Below are 22116 nucleotides of genomic sequence, written 5' to 3'. Positions count from 1 at the left end.
ACCGCATATTTTTTTCCTGAAATTTCCCTCTTAAAGGGAATGCGTGTTATACGCCTGTGCGTGTTATACGCCGATAAATACGGTACATTAAAAGAGATACAACAGCATCACTTAAACAAAATAAAACCAGCCAAGATTTATTTTTTTCCCACTACTGGAGAAAAACAGTCCTAAATATACCAAGAAGGAAAAAAATAACACCTGCAAGTGAAATTGTAGAAAAACAAATTTGTTTTTTCCCAAAATTATTCCTTAGCTTAGGGTGGTCAGTAAAATTTCTGGATCATTTGCAAGCAGAGTGAAATACTTTCCAAGCCCAAATTAGGATTGATGTAAGCATAAGATATAATAACAGTAAGTGGGTTCATGCAAGAAAAGACAATGAGAAAAACTTGATTTCTGGTTTTAGAATGTGTACTGGAGTACCTAGCTGAAATAACTTAAGATTCTAGTAGAACAAATAAAATGAGATTTGACCAGATTGATATATGACTGAAAGTTGATGTAATTGTTGCATATTATATTATTTATTTGGCAGAAGTGTGGAATTGTTACATTTTGATGGTTATTGGATTGGAAAGAATGTTGTTTAAGAGATAATTTTATGACTGAACCAACATATAAGCCTAAGGAAAAAATTAATCTCGCCATCCAATCAAATGACTTTGTGCGGTATAAAACACAGTTTAAAAAAATCCATACAAATTAATAATATTAATATTTTAAAAAATCTTTAAATTATTAAAAGTAAAAAAACAGAATAAAAATAAATTTGGCAGGTATTAATTACCCAGAAGCCATCTTAGTATTTCCCCAAATTCCTATGTAAGTAAATTCTAAAATATACAATACAAAACTACTAAATGAGTCAAAATTCTGAGTCTGCTCTTAAATGGTTGAAGTTAGCAACTGAAATGAATATGAAGTTACTAATGCTTAAAAAGACATGGTTTCCATAAGGTTAAATTGTACCTTGTAAGAACAATAAGCCCCACCAATTCCTTCTCACAGTTTTCTGGAAAACAGGTCCTCTCTGAATTATTATACAGATTAGTCATGAACTCCAAAACATTTTCACTCCGAAGGACTTTGTGGCTCACATCTGCACAAAGCATGACTTTGTTCTCAAAGTGTCCAACAGAAACCGCAAATCCTGGCCAAAGAACCAGCCTAAAAGGGGTAGACAAAGACCTTTTGAGTTAGTTTATTTACACAGACTCCAAGCAGCCCGTCAATGGACAGAACACATGCATACATGTGCAAAGCACACAAAAAAAGTTAAGGATGAAACATTCTGACGTAGGAAAGGGGCCTCTAGAAACACTTTGAAGCAACATTTGCATTAAAAAAAAAACATCCTGAAATCTAAGGTCAACATCACTCTCTCCTCTGAGCACGCCAAGAATCAAACCCAGATGGCAAAATGGGTAGTTACTTCCTTAATGGAATGGAGCTGTAATGTAACTCCGGCTGCAAGGTTGGGGGAGGAGAAGCCACAGCCCCCTTTTGCAGGGGGGTTGAAGTATAATGGCCTGGGTACCTTATTTTGATCTCATTTGTTTGTTCAGAGTTTATAACGACTGCCTGTTCTGCTCTGTAAGCAGGGTTTTACTATGATTTATGAATTTATGAAGTTCATAAAAGTTTATGAAGTGCCATGATTCCATTTGTCACAGTAGTCCAGGGAGTGAGTAAATATGTCAATAAATAAGGGGGAGGGTGTGGGTTCTGTAAACATCATCATCATCATTATTCCAGTTGGTCACACAGTCAGCCAGTTGTTTAGATGGGATGTGGCATTTTTGTCTACCTATTACAGCCCAGGAAAGCCAAAAGGTGGAACACCCCTGCCCTAAGCAGTCAAGCATATCATATGAACCAACTCTGTGGTTTATGGGACGAGAAAACAATATTCATTAGTTAAACGATGGATCAAGTAACCATAGCTAATGTTCTGCAAGTACAGGTAGTCCTCGGCGTACAACAGTTCACTTAGTGACTGTTCAAAGTTACAATGGCACTGAAAAAAGGTGACTTATGGTCGTTTTTTACACTTAGGACCATTGCAACATCCCCCATGGTCCCATGATTTACATTTGGATGCCTGACAACTGATCACGTTTACGGGTGGTTGCAATGTTGCGTGACAAGTGACCTTCTGACAAGCAAAGTCAATGGGGAAACCAGATTCACTTAACAACCAAGTTACTAATTTAAGAACTGCCGGGTTTCCCTTAACAAAGGTGACGAGAAAAGTCATAAAATGGGGCAAAGCTCACTGAACAAATTTCTCACTTAGCAACATAACGTTTGGGCTCAACTGTGGTCCTAAGTTGAGGACTACCTGCATAGCTTCTGATTCATTTTGGATTACTTGTCATCCATCAACACAGCTTATCTCCCAATGAGATAAGGCTACAAATAATATATGGATAAAATGGTGTCAATCAGATTAATGGATAACTTTGAAAAAAATTATCTCAACAGATAATTAGTTATTCATGGATGAAATAACTTTTTTTGCCACAGAAATATTTAGGCTGCAAAGATTTCAAGGTGAGCTATCCAACTCACTTGTGTTGAGGGACTTCCACGGGATCAGAGGGACTGTAGAAGTTTTGTCCAATCTGATACATTGACAGCTTTTGTAAAACCCTGGTATTGAATGTAAGTATATATATTGTATTAGTACACGGCAGCAAATATTGTATCATTTCAACACTGATAAATTGAAACATACACATTTTGCAATGTAACCAATCATTTAAAATAAAATGTTCAACGATTCCTCATCAAACTCAACTGCTACAAGGTTTCGTCCATTATTCAAAATTTGTATACATGATTTGGATGAAGTGGTAAATGCAAGCAAGATTCTGTTCTGAGAATCACTCTCCATAAAAACTGTTTTAGCCTTCTAGTGGAGTTGACAAGGCTGACCTAAATCCTGCAAGTCTGACTAAGAGGTATCTCCTTCCACTTCTGATACTCCTATGATTTAGGGAGGTATCTATGTGTGACTCTTTTCTGTCTATAACAGACTTAGGATACGTTTTACCTTGGACACTTGTGTAATGGAACTTGTATATTTTTTGTCCAGGTTATCTTCTTTACTATCTATATAGAATAGATTGAGCTGAAGGGACCTTGGAGGTCTTCTAGCCCAGCCCCTGCTCAAGCAGGATAACCTATACCGTTTCAGATAACTGACTGTCTAGACCAGGGGTGGGCAACTATGGCCCTTTTATGAATTATGGACTTCAACTCCCAGAATTCCTGAGCTAGCATGGCTTGCTCAGGAATTCTGGGAGTTGAAGTCCATAATTCATAAAAGGGCCATAGTTGCCCACCCCTGGTCTAGACCAAGGGTTTTCAAACTTGGCAAGTTTAAGACTTGTGGACTTCAACTCCCAGAATTCCTGAGCTAACATAACTGGAGGAGGAATTCTGGGAGTTGAAGTCCACACGTCTTAAAGCTTGAAGACCCCTGGTCTAGACTCTTCTTAAAAACATCCAATATGGAGCACCTATGATTTCTGAAGACCAGCTGTTCCACTGGTTAATTGTCCTCACTGTTAGGAAGTTTCTCCTTAATTCCTGGTTGCTTCTCTCTTTGATTAGTTTCCAACCATTGTTTCTTGCCCTGCCCTCTGGTGCTTTGGAGAATAATTTGATCCCCCCCTCTCCTTTGTGGCATCCCCTCAAATACTAGAATACTGCTTTCATGTCACCCTGAATTCTTCTTTTCTTTAAACTAGCCGAATTCAAATCCTGCAGCCGTTCTTCATGTTTTAGTCTCCAGGCCTTTGATCATCTTAATTGCTCTTCTCTTCTCCATTCTACCCAAGACACAGTGGGCTTTCAATTCCAGAGACCTCTCAAAAAGGGGATTTATCTTGCTGGAACAGATGGGCTTTGGTAAAAAATTTATCCAAGCAATAGAAGCTATATATCATAACCAAACGGCAAAGCTAATGATAGAGGGAGAACTGATAGACACTATTGATATAAGAAAAGGAACAAGACAAGGGTGCCCACTGTCACCTTTGTTATTTGTGTTAACCTTGGAAGAAACAGAAATATTAGAGAAGAAAAGGATATAAAAGGGATGAAAATTTAAAAAGAAGAATTTAAGTTGCAAGCATTCGCAGATGATCTGGTTTTCATTTTAGAAGACCCACTAGAAACAGCATCAAAATTGATAGAAAAGATAGAGGTATATGGAAAGGTGGCTGGGTTGAAAATAAATAAAGATAAAACAAAGATCTTGACAAAGAATACGCTATCAAGACAAAAGGAACAACTGGCAGATGTACTGAAAATCCAGGTCACGAATAAGATCAAGTACTTGGGGATACATTTGACAGCAAGATGTAGTACACTAAAAGAGAATAACTATATTAAACTTAAGCAGCAGATAGCGCTAGATTTGGCGAAATGGGAAAATTTACAACTGTCATTAATAGGAAGAATTTCAACAATCAAGATGAATGTATTACCCAGAATTTTATATTTGTTCCAAACAATTCCAGTTAGGCTTGGAAAAGATTATTTTGAAGATTTAAATAAAATCGAAATATATATATATATATATATATGAAATTTATAGAGAATTGAAATATATATGGTAGCAAGGTAAGAAAGCGAGAATAAAGTTAAAACTTTTGCAAGATGCCAGAATAAGAGGAGGATTTGATTTGCCTAATTGGGAGTTGTATTACCAAGCTACAAATTTGATGTGGGTTAAGGAACGGATAACATTAAGAAATACTAGATTGTTGACATTAGAAGGACATGACCTGTTGTTGGGGTGGCATGCTTTTTTATGGTATAAAGGAACTAAAACACAGGGGTATTTTAGAAGACATTATATACAGGAGTCTCTGTGGTTAAACTGGGAGAAGACTAAAAGGCACTGTTATTTGAAAATTCCAGTCTGGCTATCGACTATTGAAGGATTTTCTTATCTTATAATATATAAAAAGGAACAAACAATTAGATATGGTGAAATATTGAATGAAAAGGGTGAACTTTAATCTATGCAAAAATTAGAGGAACAAGGTATAAAGATGAATTGGTTTTCATATGCGCAAATACATTCAAGGTATGACAAAGATTCTAAAACAGAAGGTTTCTATGATAAACTGACTGATTTAGATAAGATTTTGACAGGTACTGATGAAAAGGTGATTAAAAAATTGTATGGATATTTATTAGAAATTAAACTAGAAGAAGAACAAGTTAAAGAAACTATGATTGCTTGGATATGGGATTGATCTAGAGAAATGGCAAAAATTGTGGTCTCAGAATTATAAAATGACAATGTCAACAGCATATAAAGAAAATTTGTACAAGGGAAGGCGGAGCCTCCTTGCTGACGGACCGTAGATCGCGACTCTTTGCGGCTATGGTCTGTGCTCTTTTGTTGGAGAGCCCCGATCATTACGATTAGGGGCTGAAGCTGCCTTGGAGGGGTGGTGGAGTAAGGGGAAGCCGCAAGCTAGGTTGAGGGGAGCCACATCTCCCCCCCTGGGCTTGGTCTTTCCCCCCGAAAATGACTGCAATGGTGGTTTAAAATGGCCACCCCGAAGAGGAGGACTCAGCTGGATTAATATTTGTGCAGGAGGGAAGAAAGAGGTGGATAACATCTGAACCCGGACAACTGGGCAATACAACTAAACAAAAGTACCCCGGGATTAAGGTAACATGGAATTTTTAAGAAAAAAAAAGTAAGTGGAAAAATTACAAAGGGACAGGGGAAAAAAAAGAAAATATTTTTGACAGCTAATCAGGGCTTCAAACCGGGAAAGGAAGAAGCTGGAACTAAAGATTTAACTAAATTGGACTAAAATATTTTGGGAATAAACAGGCATAAAATAAAGCTGGACTTAAGATTGTCAAAAAATAATAATAATAAAGTTTACAAATTGGAGACTGGACTGTGCTGGAATATTGAGATTCGAAAAACCCTAAATAAAAAAATAGGGGGAAAAGGTGAAGACTTTGTATAATGGAGAGTGCCACCGTTTGACAAAAACTTGAGCTCAAACAAAAGGGAAAGCATCCTGTTTCTGAATGAACTTGTGTGGATATAACATTAAAGAAATATTGAAACAAAGTAAGAATCTTAGAAAGTGAAAGCAGAACCAGAATAAAGAAAAAAGCAAGGAAAGACTGACTGTGGGATTGATTGATGTTTTTGATATAGACCCTCGGCTGGAATAACTGAGAACTTTAGAAAATTGAAAGGAGAAAGAAGGAAAGTAAAAGTGTTTTTGGGGTGGACTTTAACGATCATAAAATATAAGAGTGTGTAATGATGATATCTCTTCAGGAATTAAAAATGGAACTTAAAAATATGAGAGAATTACCACAGGAAAGAGGCAAATCACTTTGGTCTGTGTTAGAAAAAATGGAAATGGCGATTGAAGAACAAGAAGAAAGAGCTTCAGAGGAGGAGGAGTCGACTCAAGGAGAAGACATTTTAAATAGACAATTAACACAAAGAATACTACAAAGAAGTGGGGAAAGAAGGAAGGTTAAAAAGTTGAGATTTAAGAAGGCAATCAAAACGGGGAATACCTGTGAAGTTGGGAAAGACAGAAAGACCCAGCAGAAAAGGGGAAAGGAAGATATTAAGAAAGAGAGGGATATAAACTGGAATGAGAAAAGATATAGGGAAAAGAGGGGGAGGAGAAGTGGTAAGAAACAGGTGCATGAAATAAATATAAAAATGTTGAAAAGAAATTGTTTTTTCAGAGATAATGGTTGATGAATTAAAAAGGGGATTCTGCAGGGTGACAAGGGGTAATAAGAATATTTCTGCAATTAAAAATATTTAGAAAATAGAGTAATATAGATATTGATAACTCTTATTAAAAATCAAGGGGGGAAAATATGCTGCGGAATCCAAATGAAAAGATGTAATGATTATTATTGTAACTTCTTAAAAATAATGGTTTATTGGGAATCAAGATGAGGGAATAAAGGTATATTTTAATCATTGAGGTGTCACACTCAAAACAGTAAAAGGGGGGAAACCTATACTTTTTTTTTTTAGTGTTAAAATTTGTATTAATCTAGAATTTATAAAAAGAATGTGTAATGGAAAGGGAATATGACAGACTAAAGAACCCACTAAATTAATAAGTTAATATAGACTATTAAAAGCAAGGAGAGACATTGGTAACTATTATTATTATTATTATGCAAACACATATTGTTTATTTTTATTTTTAAAACAAATATTAAAGGATTATATTTGGAATAATTGAAATGAAACAAAAAGATGTTTTGATTGATATTAATGAAAGAGGCTAGAATTAATGTGTTTATTTCTCTCCTTACTGAAAATTTGGAATGGAATTAAGTATGCATATATGAATGTATAATTGCTGTCATATTTGTATGTAAAGGTGATGACCCGGAAATATGTTGTCCACTAAAAAGAGATTTTTGTTTTTAATGTGAAAAACTGAATAAAATTTATTTAAAAAAAAGAAAAAGAAAATTTGTATAAGATGTTTTACAGATGGCATTTTCCCCCAACAAGAATAGCAAGAATGTTCAAGAACAAATCTGAAAAATGTTGGAAATGTCATCAGATACCTGGCTCATATTACCATATGTGGTAGACTTGTGCGGATGCCAAAAAATATTGGACTAAAATCCACATGTGGTTGGAAAAAATGACAAAAAAGCATACAGACTTGAAACCAGAGATATTTTTATTGGGAATTTTACCTGAAATATATAGTAAAGAATTGAAATATCTGATTGTAAATGTATTAACAGCGGCTAGGATTGTATTTGCCAAAAACTGGAAAAATAAGAAAATACCATCACAGGAGGAAATTATTAAGAAAATATTGGAATGTACTGAAATGAGTAGATTGACATTTGAAATTAGAGAACAAGATGATAAACAATTTTATAAAATTTGGGATCTATTCTATCAATAGTTAGACAATAAAACAGGGTAATGAAATATTTAGACCTTTAGAAAATAATAAATATATAAAGATGTATTTTTTTCTTATTATATCTACAAAATGATTGTAGGATAGATTTGAGTTGATAATATGAACTGTCATAAAACAAATTAAGTAAAATACGGATTATTTCCTAAAACATGAATGAATAATAGTATAGTCAAATGATTTACAATGATATTAATGTATTTAATATTTGATTGAAAATATGAGAATATATACAATGTAATTATAATTGAAGATTATGAAATGGAAGCACAAAACAATCTGTAAACCAACCGACACACTGTATGTATATATATGGAAGATGGCTTGATGTTTTTATGTTTTGTTTATCTATGTTTGTCTTAAAAAACAATTAAAAAAAATTGAAAGGGAGGGATTTATGATTCCAATCTTCAAATGAAAAATAATCTCTTGATCACAAGTAGAAATCATTCAATTGAAGTGCGTCTAGTTCTACCGGTAGATATAGAACCACAGAACCGGATAGCTGGAAGGACCTGGGAGGTTTTCTAGTCCAACCCACTGTCCAAAGCAGGAGTCCTTATACAATCCTGGACAAATGGTTGTCCAATCTTTTCTTGAAATCCTCAAATGATGGAGCACTTGAGTAAGAATTTAGCCTAAAACTGTGACTTTTTTCCTTCTTTCTACTTTCCCCCCTCCCAAAAAAGTAAGACTCACTTTTTAAAGAGGAGGTTTAAGAACTGAATGCACACAGGATTGCTGGAAAAAAGCTGGTGAGTTAATTGGACTGTTATCTTTACCATATCACCTCTTCGGGTTTCACAAGACAGTTCTGTGACCTAAGAGGAAGAGAATATGCAATTCAAATTTAAATTCAATTGCAAGAAATTAAATACTAACTGTTAAATATGCATGACGCTACATCTACATAACCCCATAACCTCATATGCAAAGTGTAGTCTGATGTCAGACTCCTATTTATTGGTTTCAGCCACTGGCGCAAATATCGGAGATCCGTCAATGGCTGAAGTGTTGGACAGCGCCAGTTATAAAAAGCCGGCACTGGCCGTGATTGTGGCTTTTTTGAATCCGCTTGTAAATAAAGAATTCTCTACGATTCTGAGTCCGTTCCTTCCTTACTAACACCTACTTAACACTGGTGACAAAGGTGGGATTCTGAGGAAGACAAAGGACCTCGTGGGGACACCACGGCCATCTTCCAGCTGACTCGGAACGCAACTGTTCAGACCGACAGCAAATCGACAAGGCCCATCGACCCCTATTCATCCCATTTGAACCAACCAAAGAGAAATGGTCTTTGTACATGGGAAGATTCAACCTGTGTTTGCGGTGAACAGGATGAAAACAGAATCTGACAAAAAGAAGGTTTACTTCTTGACTTATTGAGATTCAGAACTCTACGAACTACCCGAAGCCCTCATTGCAGATGATTTAGATAACGTCTCCTGGGACCAACTGCAATGAGCATTGAAGGGATATTTCGACCCTACCCCGTCGTATTTGGCAAGCCAGAACGATTTCTGTATCCAGAGCCAAAAAGAAGGGGAAAGTATAAGTGACTTTGTGGCCACGCTAAGAAAATTGTCAAAAAACACTGAAGAGATGATCCGGGATCATTTAGTCCTTGGTCTTAGGGATTTAACACTGCAGAAAAGACTGTTCGCTAGAGAGGATGTCTCATTCAAGCAGGCCCTGGAAGAACCAAAAGCAGTCGAAACATCCAAATCCTCAGCAGCCTGGGTCAAGGGAAATAACAAGGTCCACGCCACACAAGCTGCGAGGAGAACCTTGCATAGTCCATCTGGCTCCAAAAGCAGCGACAGCGAGGAGGAGGATGTTCATCAGGTGAAGACCAATAAATCTGAAAATGGCAAGGGGACCAAACCGTGTGGAATTTTCTGGAGAAATCACCCTCGTTCCACCTGCCGCTTTACGGAGGCAATCTGGAGGTGATGTGAGAGGTAAGGCCACATCTTGGATGCCTGCAGAGCCAGCCAACCAGCAGACAAACCGAGCCGGGAGTGTTAAACTTTTATAATATATTCTTACCACAGAAGGCGACTTTAGTGGAACCACTACATAGACTGTTGGATAAGAATACAACTTGGAGGTAGGGACCCCCTCGAAGATACCGCATTAGCAGAAATAAATACAATATAGCAAGACCCTGCCGTTATGATTAACGTGCGATGCATCTCAATATGGCATTGGGGCAGTTCTGAGCCTTAGGCTACCAAACAGAAGGGAAGCCCCCATAGCATATTTTTCTAAGACTTTGCTGAAAGCCAAAAGAAACTACGGCCAAATAGATAAGGAAGCCCTCGCCGCTGTAGCCGGGATAAAACGCTTTCATGAATACCTATACGGCAGACACTTTCAGTTGGTCACCGACCACAAGCCACTACTGGGCATCCTTTCAGGAAACAAACCCACACCAAATATTTTATCGCCGAGAATGCTAAGATGGACAGTTTTCCTGGCAGCGTATAACTACTGCCTGCTTCACATACCTGGAAAGAGCATTCCGCATGCCGATGCGCTCAGCCGATGCCCCCTACCAGATCTAGTGGAAGATCCTGCTCCCACGCCTACTGTATTCCTTGTAGAACATTTTGAACCAAATTTGGTGACAGCGGCGGATATTGGGAGACTCACCGCAAAAGACAAAACCTTGGCGTGAGCTTTGAACTGGGTATGGCGGGGGTGGCCGGACAAGATGGAAAGGGAGGATATTCAAACCATTCAAAGACAGACAATTGGAACTGTCAGCATTAAGGGGATATTTGTTATGGGGTGAAAGAGTGGTGGTACCGAATCCATTAAGGGAAAGAATCTTGGGGTTAATACATGAGGGGCACCCAGGGATAGTAAAAATGAAGGCCCTAGCGAGGAGTTACATCTGGTGGCCAGGCATAGACAAAGACATTGAAACCTGGGTCGCCACATGTGCACCATGTCAGAAGTCCCGACCGGCCCCTCCCAGCCCCCCCCCTTAAATGGGAAAAGGCCGCAAAACCATGGGGGCACATACACATAGACTTTTCTGGACCCTACCAGGGACAAATGTTCCTAATTGTGGTCAACGCCTACTCTAAATGGTTGGAGGTGGTCATTATAAAATCCACGACAACCGAGGCAACGATCAAAAGCCTACGGAAAACATTTGCTACCCGACGTACTAGTTTCAGACAGTGAAACTCGCAACTCACAGCACAACAATTTGAAAGTTTCCTCGCCTGTTTAGGGATCCGACATGCCCTATCGGCGTCAGCTCATCCGGCGGAGAATGGACAAGCGGAGAGGATGGTGCAAACGACTAAGGAACTCCTAACAAAACTAGGCCACAGCAATTGGTAGGAAAAAATCGACAAATTATTGCTAACTCAACACATAATGCCAAGTGCGGCAACAAACAATAGTCCAGCAGAAATGCTCATGAATAGAAAATTACAAACCACGCTAGAAAAAATTTATTCAGATTATACCAATGAAATCCCTTTAGACTCCACAGGAAAGTGCAGAATATTCATGCCAGGAGACACGGTGTATGCACGTAACTACACCCAAGAGGAAACCTGGGTCCCAGCAAGAATAGTCGAGATTACCAGACCCAGATCATACAGACTGGAGGTAGAAGGGGGACGAACATGGAACAGGCACATAGACCAACTACGGGGCTGCACGGTTCAACCCACACACGAAGCCAAACAACGAATCACATACCCAACAACAACAAGACCCCGAGAAGTAGAATCCTCAAGGAAACACCTATTAGCAAGAACAACCCCGAAAAGAATAGAGGAGGATTTAGCTTTGGGGGGAGGAGTCCAGTGTAGTACATCTGAGGCCTCTAGCTCAACAGAAACTGCCAAGCCTCCGGAAACATTCGAGGCATTTCCAACGGTGGAGTCTGGAGCAGTGGCGGACCTGTCTGCTCAGGCCGCCACCTCAGGAACAACTGAACAGCGCAGGCCCAGTCACAACCACAAAAGCCCTGCCTACCTGAAAGACTACGTTTGCTGCGTTTGCGGTGATTGGTCAGACTGAACTAAGAAGGGAGGGGTGTTAAATATGCATGACGCTACATCTACATAACCCCGTCATATGCAAAGTGGAGTCTGATGTCAGACTCCACTTATTGGTTTCAGCCACTGGCGCAAATATTGGAGATCCGTCAGTGGCTGAAGTATTGGACAGCGCCGGCTATAAAAAGCCAGCGCTGGCCGCGATTGTGGCTTTTTTGAATCCGCTTGTAAATAAAGAGTTCTCTACGATTCTGGGTCCATTCCTTCCTTACTAACACCTACATAACACAAACTGTTTTAAAGTACAATTCCTTCCTGGTAGTTGCTTTCTGACTAAAGCTTGTGGAGCTTTTTTAAAAAACCATTTTATGAATAGAATAATTCTTCCTTGCCATTAAATAAAGCAAAGATCTGCTTATTTAACTTACAGGTGCCAGTATCACTTGTAATAATGAGTAATGAAAGATAAACAGGGTGAGGGCTTGAAATTGAGCTGATTCAAGAGCCAAAACAATCATGGGCTATGGGACTAAACCAGAACGATCACATATTTGCATGCTTCTTTGCCCTCTGACAGAGGGTGCGACGAATATTGTAAATATATCCAATTGTTCTGCTGTTTTATAATTAACCACAATGATAAAACAATGTAGGCTTTGCCTTATATCTTTGTTAGGGCAGAGTCAAAACATTTAACAGACTGACTGACTGATTGAACTTGTTTAATGCTGTAGAAGTCAGCACTCAAACAGAAAAACAAGGTGCGGGATGATACACCGAGGAGTATGAAGCGAAGAGAAATGGAGAAGACAAAAAAAAATGAAGTGTCTTGAATCACATTTGTTCTGTTCCCACAGTATTTCTTGCTCTGGAAGGACAGGATTAATTTATTTCTGTTTAGCTGGCTTATAGGTAAGTTTGGCAACCCTATCTTTGCTGGCCAAAGTAGGTGTAGCATGTAACAACAGAGTCAGGTAGCGCATTCTAGGCATTGACCACTCTGTTGCTGAAGTTGTACTTTCTGCAATCAAGTTTGGAGCAGAAGCTCACCCCATCTTTGTTAATGGATGGGCCATTAAGGCCTGGGCCAGAATATTCTACATAACAAAGCCCTCTACCCATCTCACCACCTGGCCTGGGAAGATTGCATCAGCCAGCACTCAGGTGAAGCCATGTGGTTCAGACAAAGCCTACAAAATTAGCTAAGACACCCACCCCTGGGAGTCTGACAGCCAATCGGATGCATTTCTTACATAGGAACAGGAAACACTAAGGTGTGGCCTAACAGAGGTTATAAAACAATTGCACCCTCAGCATCTTGCCCCTTTTCCTTCTTTTCCTTCACCCAACATCTTGAAGCATGTGATCATCCTTTTCGCTTTGGAGCTCCAAGCCATGTGGTCCTGTCCACCATTAAACCATCTTTTCAAACAGCCTCCATGTTTCCAGTGTCTTTTTCCCCACATGGAACTGAACCCACAAGAATAATTCTTCCAACAATTACTGCCCATTTCTTATCTCTTTACTTCCTGTTATAAGCACCAATGAGAACAAAAAAGGAAGTGAGACCATTCCGGCCTCCATCTTCCATTCAGAAAAGCCACTTGGTTTTTCAGCTGCAATCTCGATCCATCCAGGGGTTTCGCAGGCGAGTAGCGTGCCCTCAAGGTATTCCTCGAGGTACGACCACAATTGAGCCCAACAATTTATGTTGCTAAGTGAAACGTTTCTTAAGAGAGTTTGCCCCATTGTACGACCTTTCCTGCCCCTTGCTGTTAAGTGAATCATTGCATTTGTTAAGTTAGTAACATGGCAGTTAAGTGAATCTGGATTCCCCATTGACTTTGCTTGTCAGAAGGCCGCAAAAGCCTGACTGCATGACCCCGGAATACTGCAACCGTCATAAATGTGAAACCAATTATCCAATGTCTGAATTTTGATCATGTGACCATGGGGATGCTGCAACAGTCCGAAGTGTCAGTGTTCCAAGTAAACCCTTGTTGAAATTCAGAACTCCAAGACAAAGGCCATCAAAGTAGGAATTTATTAGAGAAGTCATGTTGGCAGATTAACAGAGCTGGAAGGGACTTGGTCATCTAGTCCAACCCCACGCCCAAGCAGGAGACCCTACACCACCTCTGACAAATGGTCAGTCCAATCTCTTCTTGAAAGCCTCCAGTGATGAAGCTCCCACAACTTCTGAACACAAGCAGTTCCATTGATAGATTGCTCTCACTGTCAGAAAATTTCTCCTTATTTTTAGATTGAATCTCTCCTTAATCAGCTTCCATCCATTATTCTTTGTCTGGCCTTCGGGTGTCTTGGAAAATAGCTTTTGACCCCTTCCTCTCTGTGGCAGCTCCTCAAATACTGGAACACTGCTATCATATCTATTTTCAAGGATTTCCAATGTTTTCAATATTAAGAATTGTCCACCTGATGCTCTGAAGCAGAACACGGTGACAGTATCAGCTCCCTACTTGCATTGCTCATTAAATGGTATTGAGATGCAGGGGAATTGTCATCCTGGACATAGCATATTCTATTTATAATCTCATTATTCATATATTTATATAATTCCCTAGCGGGACTAATGAGAATGAAAGTACAAAGTAGTTCTTGACTTATGATTGTAACGGATTACAGTCCTAAATCGTGATGGTTGAAAAGCAGATCACCCAAGTGACTGACTCAGTTTTATGGCTTTTTACAACAGCCATTAAGTGGTGCAATCGTTAAGCAAAACTTTTGTTCGCTATGGGCCTTTATTTTTTTTTGTCAAAGCCTGGAAGTAAACACTGATTTTTAGCAAAAACACTGTAGATCGCAGTCATGTGATGGGGAGATACAGGAAATGACTGTTAAATGAAGGCAGAGAACCCAAAATACAGTCACGGGACCACCGAATGGGGGAGTACAGAATGGCCAACGGAATGTTGGAACCAGGTCATGAATACCTTTTGGGTGGGTGGGTGGGGGGTTCGTCATAACTTCGAATGCTTGCTAAGAGACCAGTCGTAAGTCAAGGACGCCGTGTATATTAATGGGTGTTCCTTGTCCTACAAACATTATCTTATTAGTTACAAAAGTTCTTTAAGTGGTATCAAGAGCCGTGGTGGTGCAGTGGTAAGAATGCAGTACTGCAGGCTGACTCCATTCGCTGCCAGGTGTTCGATCCTGACCGACTCAAGGTGGCCTCAGCCTTCCATCCTTTCGAGGTTAGTCAAATGAGGACCGTTGGGGGGCAAGAGGCTGACTCTGTAAACCGCTTAGAGAGGGCTCTGTAAAGCATCCCCCTTCTCACACTCATACATACGGTACATAGACTGCATACACAAACACATATACACACACACAGAGGGGGAGGGAGAGAGGGAGAGAGAGAGAGACTCTTACCTGGTTCTCAAGCTTATGTGCAAGAAATAGGGTTGCTCCATCAAATACTTTGGCTTTTCCAAGAAATTCAACATGGTTATACAGCAGGGCAATCCGTAAACGTCTCGATTCCAGCTCTGGGTTAAATGTTACATGGTACTGGTATAGCTGCCATTCCCTGGGCAAGCCTAAACTAAACAGGTTGGTAATCACGTTCACCGGAATGCCGCTGGATCCTGAAATGGACAAGATTATTAGCTGGATAGCAAAAAAAAAAAAAATACAAACTTCAGTGTTTCTTTAGTAGGTAGACATTTTCTATTTTGCATATTTCCCCAATTCCCCAAACCCTAGTTCCCCAATTCAGATAAAATGGCAAACTACTACTGTATATAAGTAATACAGGTAGTCCTCGACTTACAACCTTGATTGAGCCCAACATTTCTGTTGCTAAGTGAGACATTTGTTAAGTGAATTTTGTCCCATTTTACGACCTTCCATGCCACAGTTTGTTAAGTGAATCACTACAGTTGTTAAGTGAATCTTGACTTTGTCAGAAGGTCACAAAAGGGGATCATATGACCCTGGAACAACTGCAACCGTCATAAATGTGAACCAGTTACCAAACATCTGAATTTGGGTCATGTGACCATAGGGATTCTACTATAAGTGCTGCTATAGTCATAAGTGTAAACAACAGTCATGTCACCTTTTTCAGTGCCGTTGTAACTTCAAGCAGTCACTAAGTGAATTGTTGTAAGTCGAGGACTACCTCTCCTAAACCTCCTGGTTTCTTAGCCTACTTCTTCCATTACGGAACAATAGAACTGTAAGAGCCACTTTAACCATGTTAGCCCATGGTAGGAAAAAACATCAGAAGGGGTCTGGTAGCACCTTTTCCAATTAACAGATCTTACGCTTTTAACCTGCTTTTCATCAGATTCATAGAGTGGCTAATCCATACACCTTGAAGTGGCAACCTTAAGATGTATGGACTTGAACTTCCAGAATTCCCCAGCCTATGGGAATTCTGGGAGTTGAAGTCCACACCTCTTAAAACCACCACGTTGAGAAACATTCAGCTAGATTAATACAGGATTTAAAGTAGAAGGGGAGACAGACCAAAGATGGTTATGCAAAAGCCGGTTACATGCTAGACAAATTACCAGTACCTTATTGATTAAAAACGACAATGTGGTAAAATAATCATGTTTGTTGAGAGCTTCTGAGATTTCCTGAAACCTTGTGATGTACAGTGAGTTTTACAACCTCTCACTGAATAGTGAAATTAAAACCCAGTTTTTCCCAAACGGTGGAAATATGAGAAACGTTACTTCAACTGTAATGTAGTGTCAATGAGAAATACAGGTTTGTTCTCGACTTACGACCACAACTGAGCCCCAAACTGATGGTGCTAAATGGGACATTTGTTAAGTGAGTTTTGCTCCATTTTACGGCTTTTCTTGCCACAGTTGTTAAGTTAATAACACGGTTGTTAAGTGAACTTGGCTTCCCCATCAGCTTGGCTTGTCAGAAAGTCGCAAAAGCGGATCGCATGACCCCAGGAGACTACAACCGTCATAAAAGTGAAACCAGTTGCCAAGCGTCTGAATTTTGATCAACTGACCATGGGGATACTGCAATGATCGTAAGTGTAAAAAAACAGTCCTAAGGCAGTTTTTCACTGCTGTTGTAACAAACGGTTGTAAGTTGAGGACTACCTGCTGCTCAAAGCTGCTCAAAGAACCCCAGCATAGCATAGTGCAGGGGTGTCAAACTCAAGGTGTGTGGACTGGATCCAGCCAATGGGATGCTTAAATCTGGCCCACAGGGCCAGCCTGGAAATAGCAAAGGACCAGCCTGCGATGCCTCTGCTAGCGAAAATGGGGTGCAGGGGTGTGTGTGCATGGCCCGTGCCTGTTTTGGCCAGCAGGGTGCTGCAGGAGGCCGACCACCGGTCCAGGTCGGCCCGTGCAGGAGAACTACAATGCTGATCCAGTCCTCAAAAAAATAATAATAAAATGAGACCCCTGGGATAATGCTAAGAGCAGAAGAAAAACGGAAGAAAACAGAACAATAAACTATACCTGTTTTAGAATCTTTTACATGTACCATTGCTTTTCTGGTATTCACTTCCAGGTCCCGAAATTTACACTGGATCCTCCCCCCTCTCTCCATCACTGTATAACCAGAAGGACCAACAGAAAAGCCATCTTGAGATGGAAAAAAACAAAAACAAAGCGTTGGCAGTCTCAGAAAACAAATGAAGTTACAAAACAAGCTGTAAACCAATACTTTCAAAATTGGTGCGCTGGTTAATTAATTGTGAAAGTCTATTGTGATTCATTTCATTTGGATGCTGAACTATATACAGGTAGTCCTTGAGTTACAATTCATGTAGTGACCATTCGAAGTTACAACGGCACTGAAAAAAGTGACATATGACCGTTTCTCACACTTATGATCAACCCAGCGTCCCCATGATCTTGGGATCAAAATTTGGACGCTTGGTAACTGGCATGTATTTATGACAGTTGTAGTGCCCAGGGATTGTGTGATCGCCATTTGCAACCTTCCCAGATGGCTTCAAACAAGCACAGTCAATATGGGAAGCTGGATTCACCAACCCTGAGATTCACATGATAATTGCAATGATTCACTTAACAAACACAGCAGAAAAGGCTGTATATTTGGGCATGACTCACTTAACAAATGCCTTATTTAGCAGTGGAAACTGAGTACTGTAGAAAGTAAGTGCCCACCCCTCTCCTAGAAGAATGAAATATTTGGGGAAATATTTAAAAAGGCACAATATTACATTTCCCTGAAGGAGAGATATGCTCTTGAAAAGCAGCCCCCACCTTTCTTAATAGACCCAGCAGGACTGGGCCAGCCTATCTACAAGACAAAAGACATTCAGCTCCAGGGTGATGGCATTAAGGCATGACCCTCAAATGTGGGATTCAATTTTTTTTACTACTGGTTCTGTGGGTGTGGCTTGGTGGGCGTGGCATGGGACAGATACTATAAAATCTCCAGTCAGAGGTGATATTTGTCGGTTCTCTGAACTGCTCAAAATTTCCGCGGCCAGTCCTCCAGAACTGATCAGAACCTGCTGAATACCACCTCTGATGACCCCTCAGGACATAATAGGATTAGCCCTCTACCATCTAGCAGCAGAGCTCACCACATGGCACAACAAGACCCTTCATTGCATCATCTCAGTTGCACAATACATTCTCCAGGCTTCAACCAAACTTGATTCAGATAAACATGACCCTACATGGCCCCATGGGAGTCTGACAGCAGCCAATAGAATACATATTCTTGCACAGGAATAGAAGCTCAAGTTCAAAGCCCAAGAGAGAGTATAAATAACTCTCTCTCTCTCTCGACTCCACGTGGTCAGCTGCCCAGGACCGCAAACCCATGTGGTCCTGTTCATCAATAAATCACCTTTCCAATCAGCCTAGATGTTTTCAGTGACTTTTTCCTGGCTTGGAACTGAACCAGAGGGATATTTCTTCCAACATGAGCAATTGTAATCATAAGTCAAGGGCTACCTGTACTTTAAATATTTCCATGTACTTTAGAGATTAGGCTCTTTTAAGAATAGCTATTGCACAATTAACTTGCTTACATTTCAATGGCTGTTCTTCAGTTCTTACATGGCTGCTACTGGCCTCGGGCACACTGTAAGAAGCAGTGTCTCCGGAACAACCCTTTAAAGGTAGAAATGATAAACAGTGGTAAATTAAAAAAAAACAACTATGAACAGATTATACTTTTTTCCACTGAGTTGATTTCTGATTTTTTTTTAAAAAAAATTGCTATTAAGTAACACTCTACTGTTCTAAGATTTTGAGAATTGGAAGCTACAAAATGCCACCAGTCTGACTAACTATTTTCTTTTGTTTTATGCTATCAAAGGTCTCCCTTTTTACTAAACCACAAAATTAGGTAAAATAAGACAAACCGTCATGGAAAGATTAAGAAACAGGTCTAACTGCATAACTAGATCCATCTCTTTCAGATGTCGCAAATATAAACTAACACTATTACAAATATAAATTATATCCCCAGGACAAACATTTTATCAATATATAAATCATTCCAAATAAATTAGGTTAAGTAACATTCTCTCAGCCTGAGATCTCTATATCTTGTTTTCAATAGGGTTTTTTTTTTAGTTTTCTATCACTTATCACAGTGATTTGACACCCTTTGTTTTAATTTTCTTTCTGGGTTCACTAACATTATAGCATCAGTTAATAATCCCTCTTTTGTAAGAAATCTTCCCTGAATTTAATTCTGCCTGTATGATTTATTTGGAGAGTGTATGAATTTGATTCATTAGCAACTGTTCAAATGTTTTGTTTTTTTAGTACTTTGTTTTCCTAGGACAAAATATAGTAGTCAGTGCAAGCAGCTAATTAAAAATACAGCCATTTATATACAGACCACAAATACGTTTTAAACAAACTATTTTTAAAATAGTTTATTATGAATCATTAAATGTAAATCTAAATAAAGGATGTGGGACATAATAAAGGTTCGTTGGGAAACACTGGTCTAATGATTTAGTTGCCCCTTGAAGGGTTAACCCTAATCCTAACCCATGAAGGAAGATCAGCATTTTGTAAACAAGCAGAGGCGTAAAAACATACAGGTTTTGAGAAATCACTTTGTCCATATGTTTCTCTTCCAGGAAAGCATTGTCCTCTGGCTTTCACACGAGCCCGTCCACTCATTATTCTAGTTATGACTCACTGAAATAAAAAGAATTAGCATCTGAAAGCAGAACAAGAAGCAATGAATGGAAAATAATCAAGACGAGAAACAACCTAGAAACAAGAAGAAATTTCCCGATAGAACAATTGATCAGTGGAACAGCTTGCCTTCAGAAGTTGTTTTAAGTTGGGTGGGTTTTAAGAAGAGATTGGACAATCATTTGTCTGAAATACCATAGTATATGGTCTCGTGCAGGGGGTTGGATACGAAAAACCTCCAAGGTCCCTTTCAACTCTATTATTCTGTTAACTCTAATCCCAGGAGGATAAATTTGGTGGATGGAAGAGAGGCACAAGAGAGCAGATCCAAAGATTTCAAAACTTGACTTTTGGTGGATGGAAGAGAGGCACAAGAGAGCAAATCCAAAGATTTCAAAACTTGACTTTTCCCTATGAAACTCTCCATTCATATGTAGGATGATTCTGAAGAAAATACAGGCTAAATTTGAGTTATAGCTTTCTCATTCTCATTCATCAAGAGGGCTTGTTATACTAAACCTTATAAAAAGCAGTTTAAAAAAAAAATGACAGCAGCTACAATCTGGTGAAAAGCTGGCTATGGGTGTCCACCTATGTTTTAGAGCAATTGTATAGTTCTTAAGCTTTTACTTATTGCCTTTGTATCTTGCTCTTCAGTCATGAGTCAGAGCCTGCTTTAAAAAATGGTATTTCAACTGTGCTGAAAGACTGATCCTGTTTCTCAACATTCTTTGTTGAAGCTTTACGCTGAGGACCAGCGACTTAAGAAATTGGACCAGAAGCAGGATCCACCAATTAGCAACTTTGGCCTAGATAGCCCAACCCATCTCATAGAGGTTGTAGTGATGGAGAAAAATAGGAGAAAGAACAGAGGTGGTATTCAGCAGGTTCTGACCAGTTCTGGAGAACCGGTAGTGGAAATTTCGAGTAGTTTGGAGAACCGGTAGCGGAAATTTTGAGTTGTTCAGAATACCACCTCTGACTGGCCCCAGCCCCATCTATTATCTACCTCTGCATTAGCTGGGTGTTCTTGTGTTGCCCTGCACAGGAGAATGGAGCTGGAAATCAGGTTAGTGAGGTGGGGAAGGAATGGGATTTTGCAGTAACCTTCCTCTGCCATGCCCACCAAGCCATGCCCACAGAACCAGCAGTAAAAAAATTTGAATCCCACCACTAAGAAAGAAGCACTGGGCATAGCACCTTGAGCACCTGTACAAAGGTGGAATAGAAATCTAATAAATTAATTCCTGAGTCAAAAGTACTGTATAAAATGAGAATTGACCAAGATGAAGAATATAGAGGAAAGACATCTAAAACAGGTGTCTCCCTGCTCATCTATTTTTCCTCACATAGCATGTACTGAATTATTTATTATTGCTGGAATTACGCTCCATGTGTTTTTGGGCAGCTAAAAACACCTACACAGGGATCTTCTTTTACATTATTCCCACAATAAAATCCCTGTGAAATAATCTCGATGAAGAGAAAATGGCTGCCCATAGGTTACCTAGAGCTTTCATGCTGAGAACTGAACCGAAGTTTGAGAAATACTGCCTTAACCGTTACCATACACTAGTTCCCACAGGAACAGGAGTCTCTTCTTGATTTCAACCACCAAATTAAGAAAAATATATTTGTTGAGTTTGTTGTATTGCTAAGACAAAACAATGCAGTCTGAATTGCTGCAAATCTTCTGTACAATTACCGGCCAACTACCATACAGTATGTTATATTGCTGCATGAATACAGGTAGTCCTCTATTTACAACCACAATTGAGCCTCAAATTTTTTGTTGCTAAGTGAAACACCTATTAAGTGCATTTTGTCACATGTCACAACTTTTCTTGCCACATTTGTCAAGTGATTCTGGTTTTGCCGTTGATTTTGCTTGTCAGAAGGTTGTAAAAGGTGATCACATGACATTGGGACATTTCAACCGTTATAAATAAGAGTCAGTTGCCAAGG

General features: G+C 39.4%; 1 protein-coding gene across 1 annotated transcript in view; it reads right to left on the bottom strand.

The window, feature by feature from the left end:
- Positions 1-20218, bottom strand: part of PIWIL4 (piwi like RNA-mediated gene silencing 4) — a 39887-nt gene extending 19669 nt beyond the window's left edge. Inside the window, exons 1-7 of the mRNA XM_026706865.2 lie at positions 20050-20218; positions 19023-19104; positions 17470-17595; positions 15404-15618; positions 8679-8800; positions 2575-2655; positions 973-1170 (exon numbers count right to left, since the gene is read on the bottom strand). Coding sequence (XP_026562650.2) covers positions 973-1170; positions 2575-2655; positions 8679-8800; positions 15404-15618; positions 17470-17595; positions 19023-19104; positions 20050-20133 — 908 coding nt within the window. The 5' untranslated portion in view covers positions 20134-20218. The remainder of the gene's footprint in view (positions 1-972; positions 1171-2574; positions 2656-8678; positions 8801-15403; positions 15619-17469; positions 17596-19022; positions 19105-20049) is intronic.
- Positions 20219-22116: the final 1898 nt, after the last annotated feature.

This window comes from Pseudonaja textilis, chromosome 7 (genome assembly GCF_049901715.1).
Source record: "Pseudonaja textilis isolate UNSWEBS1 chromosome 7, rPseTex1.2, whole genome shotgun sequence".
Taxonomy (NCBI): Eukaryota; Metazoa; Chordata; class Lepidosauria; order Squamata; family Elapidae; genus Pseudonaja; species Pseudonaja textilis.
Note: the sequence above shows the minus strand (reverse complement) of the source record. Positions and strands in the feature narration are given on the sequence as shown.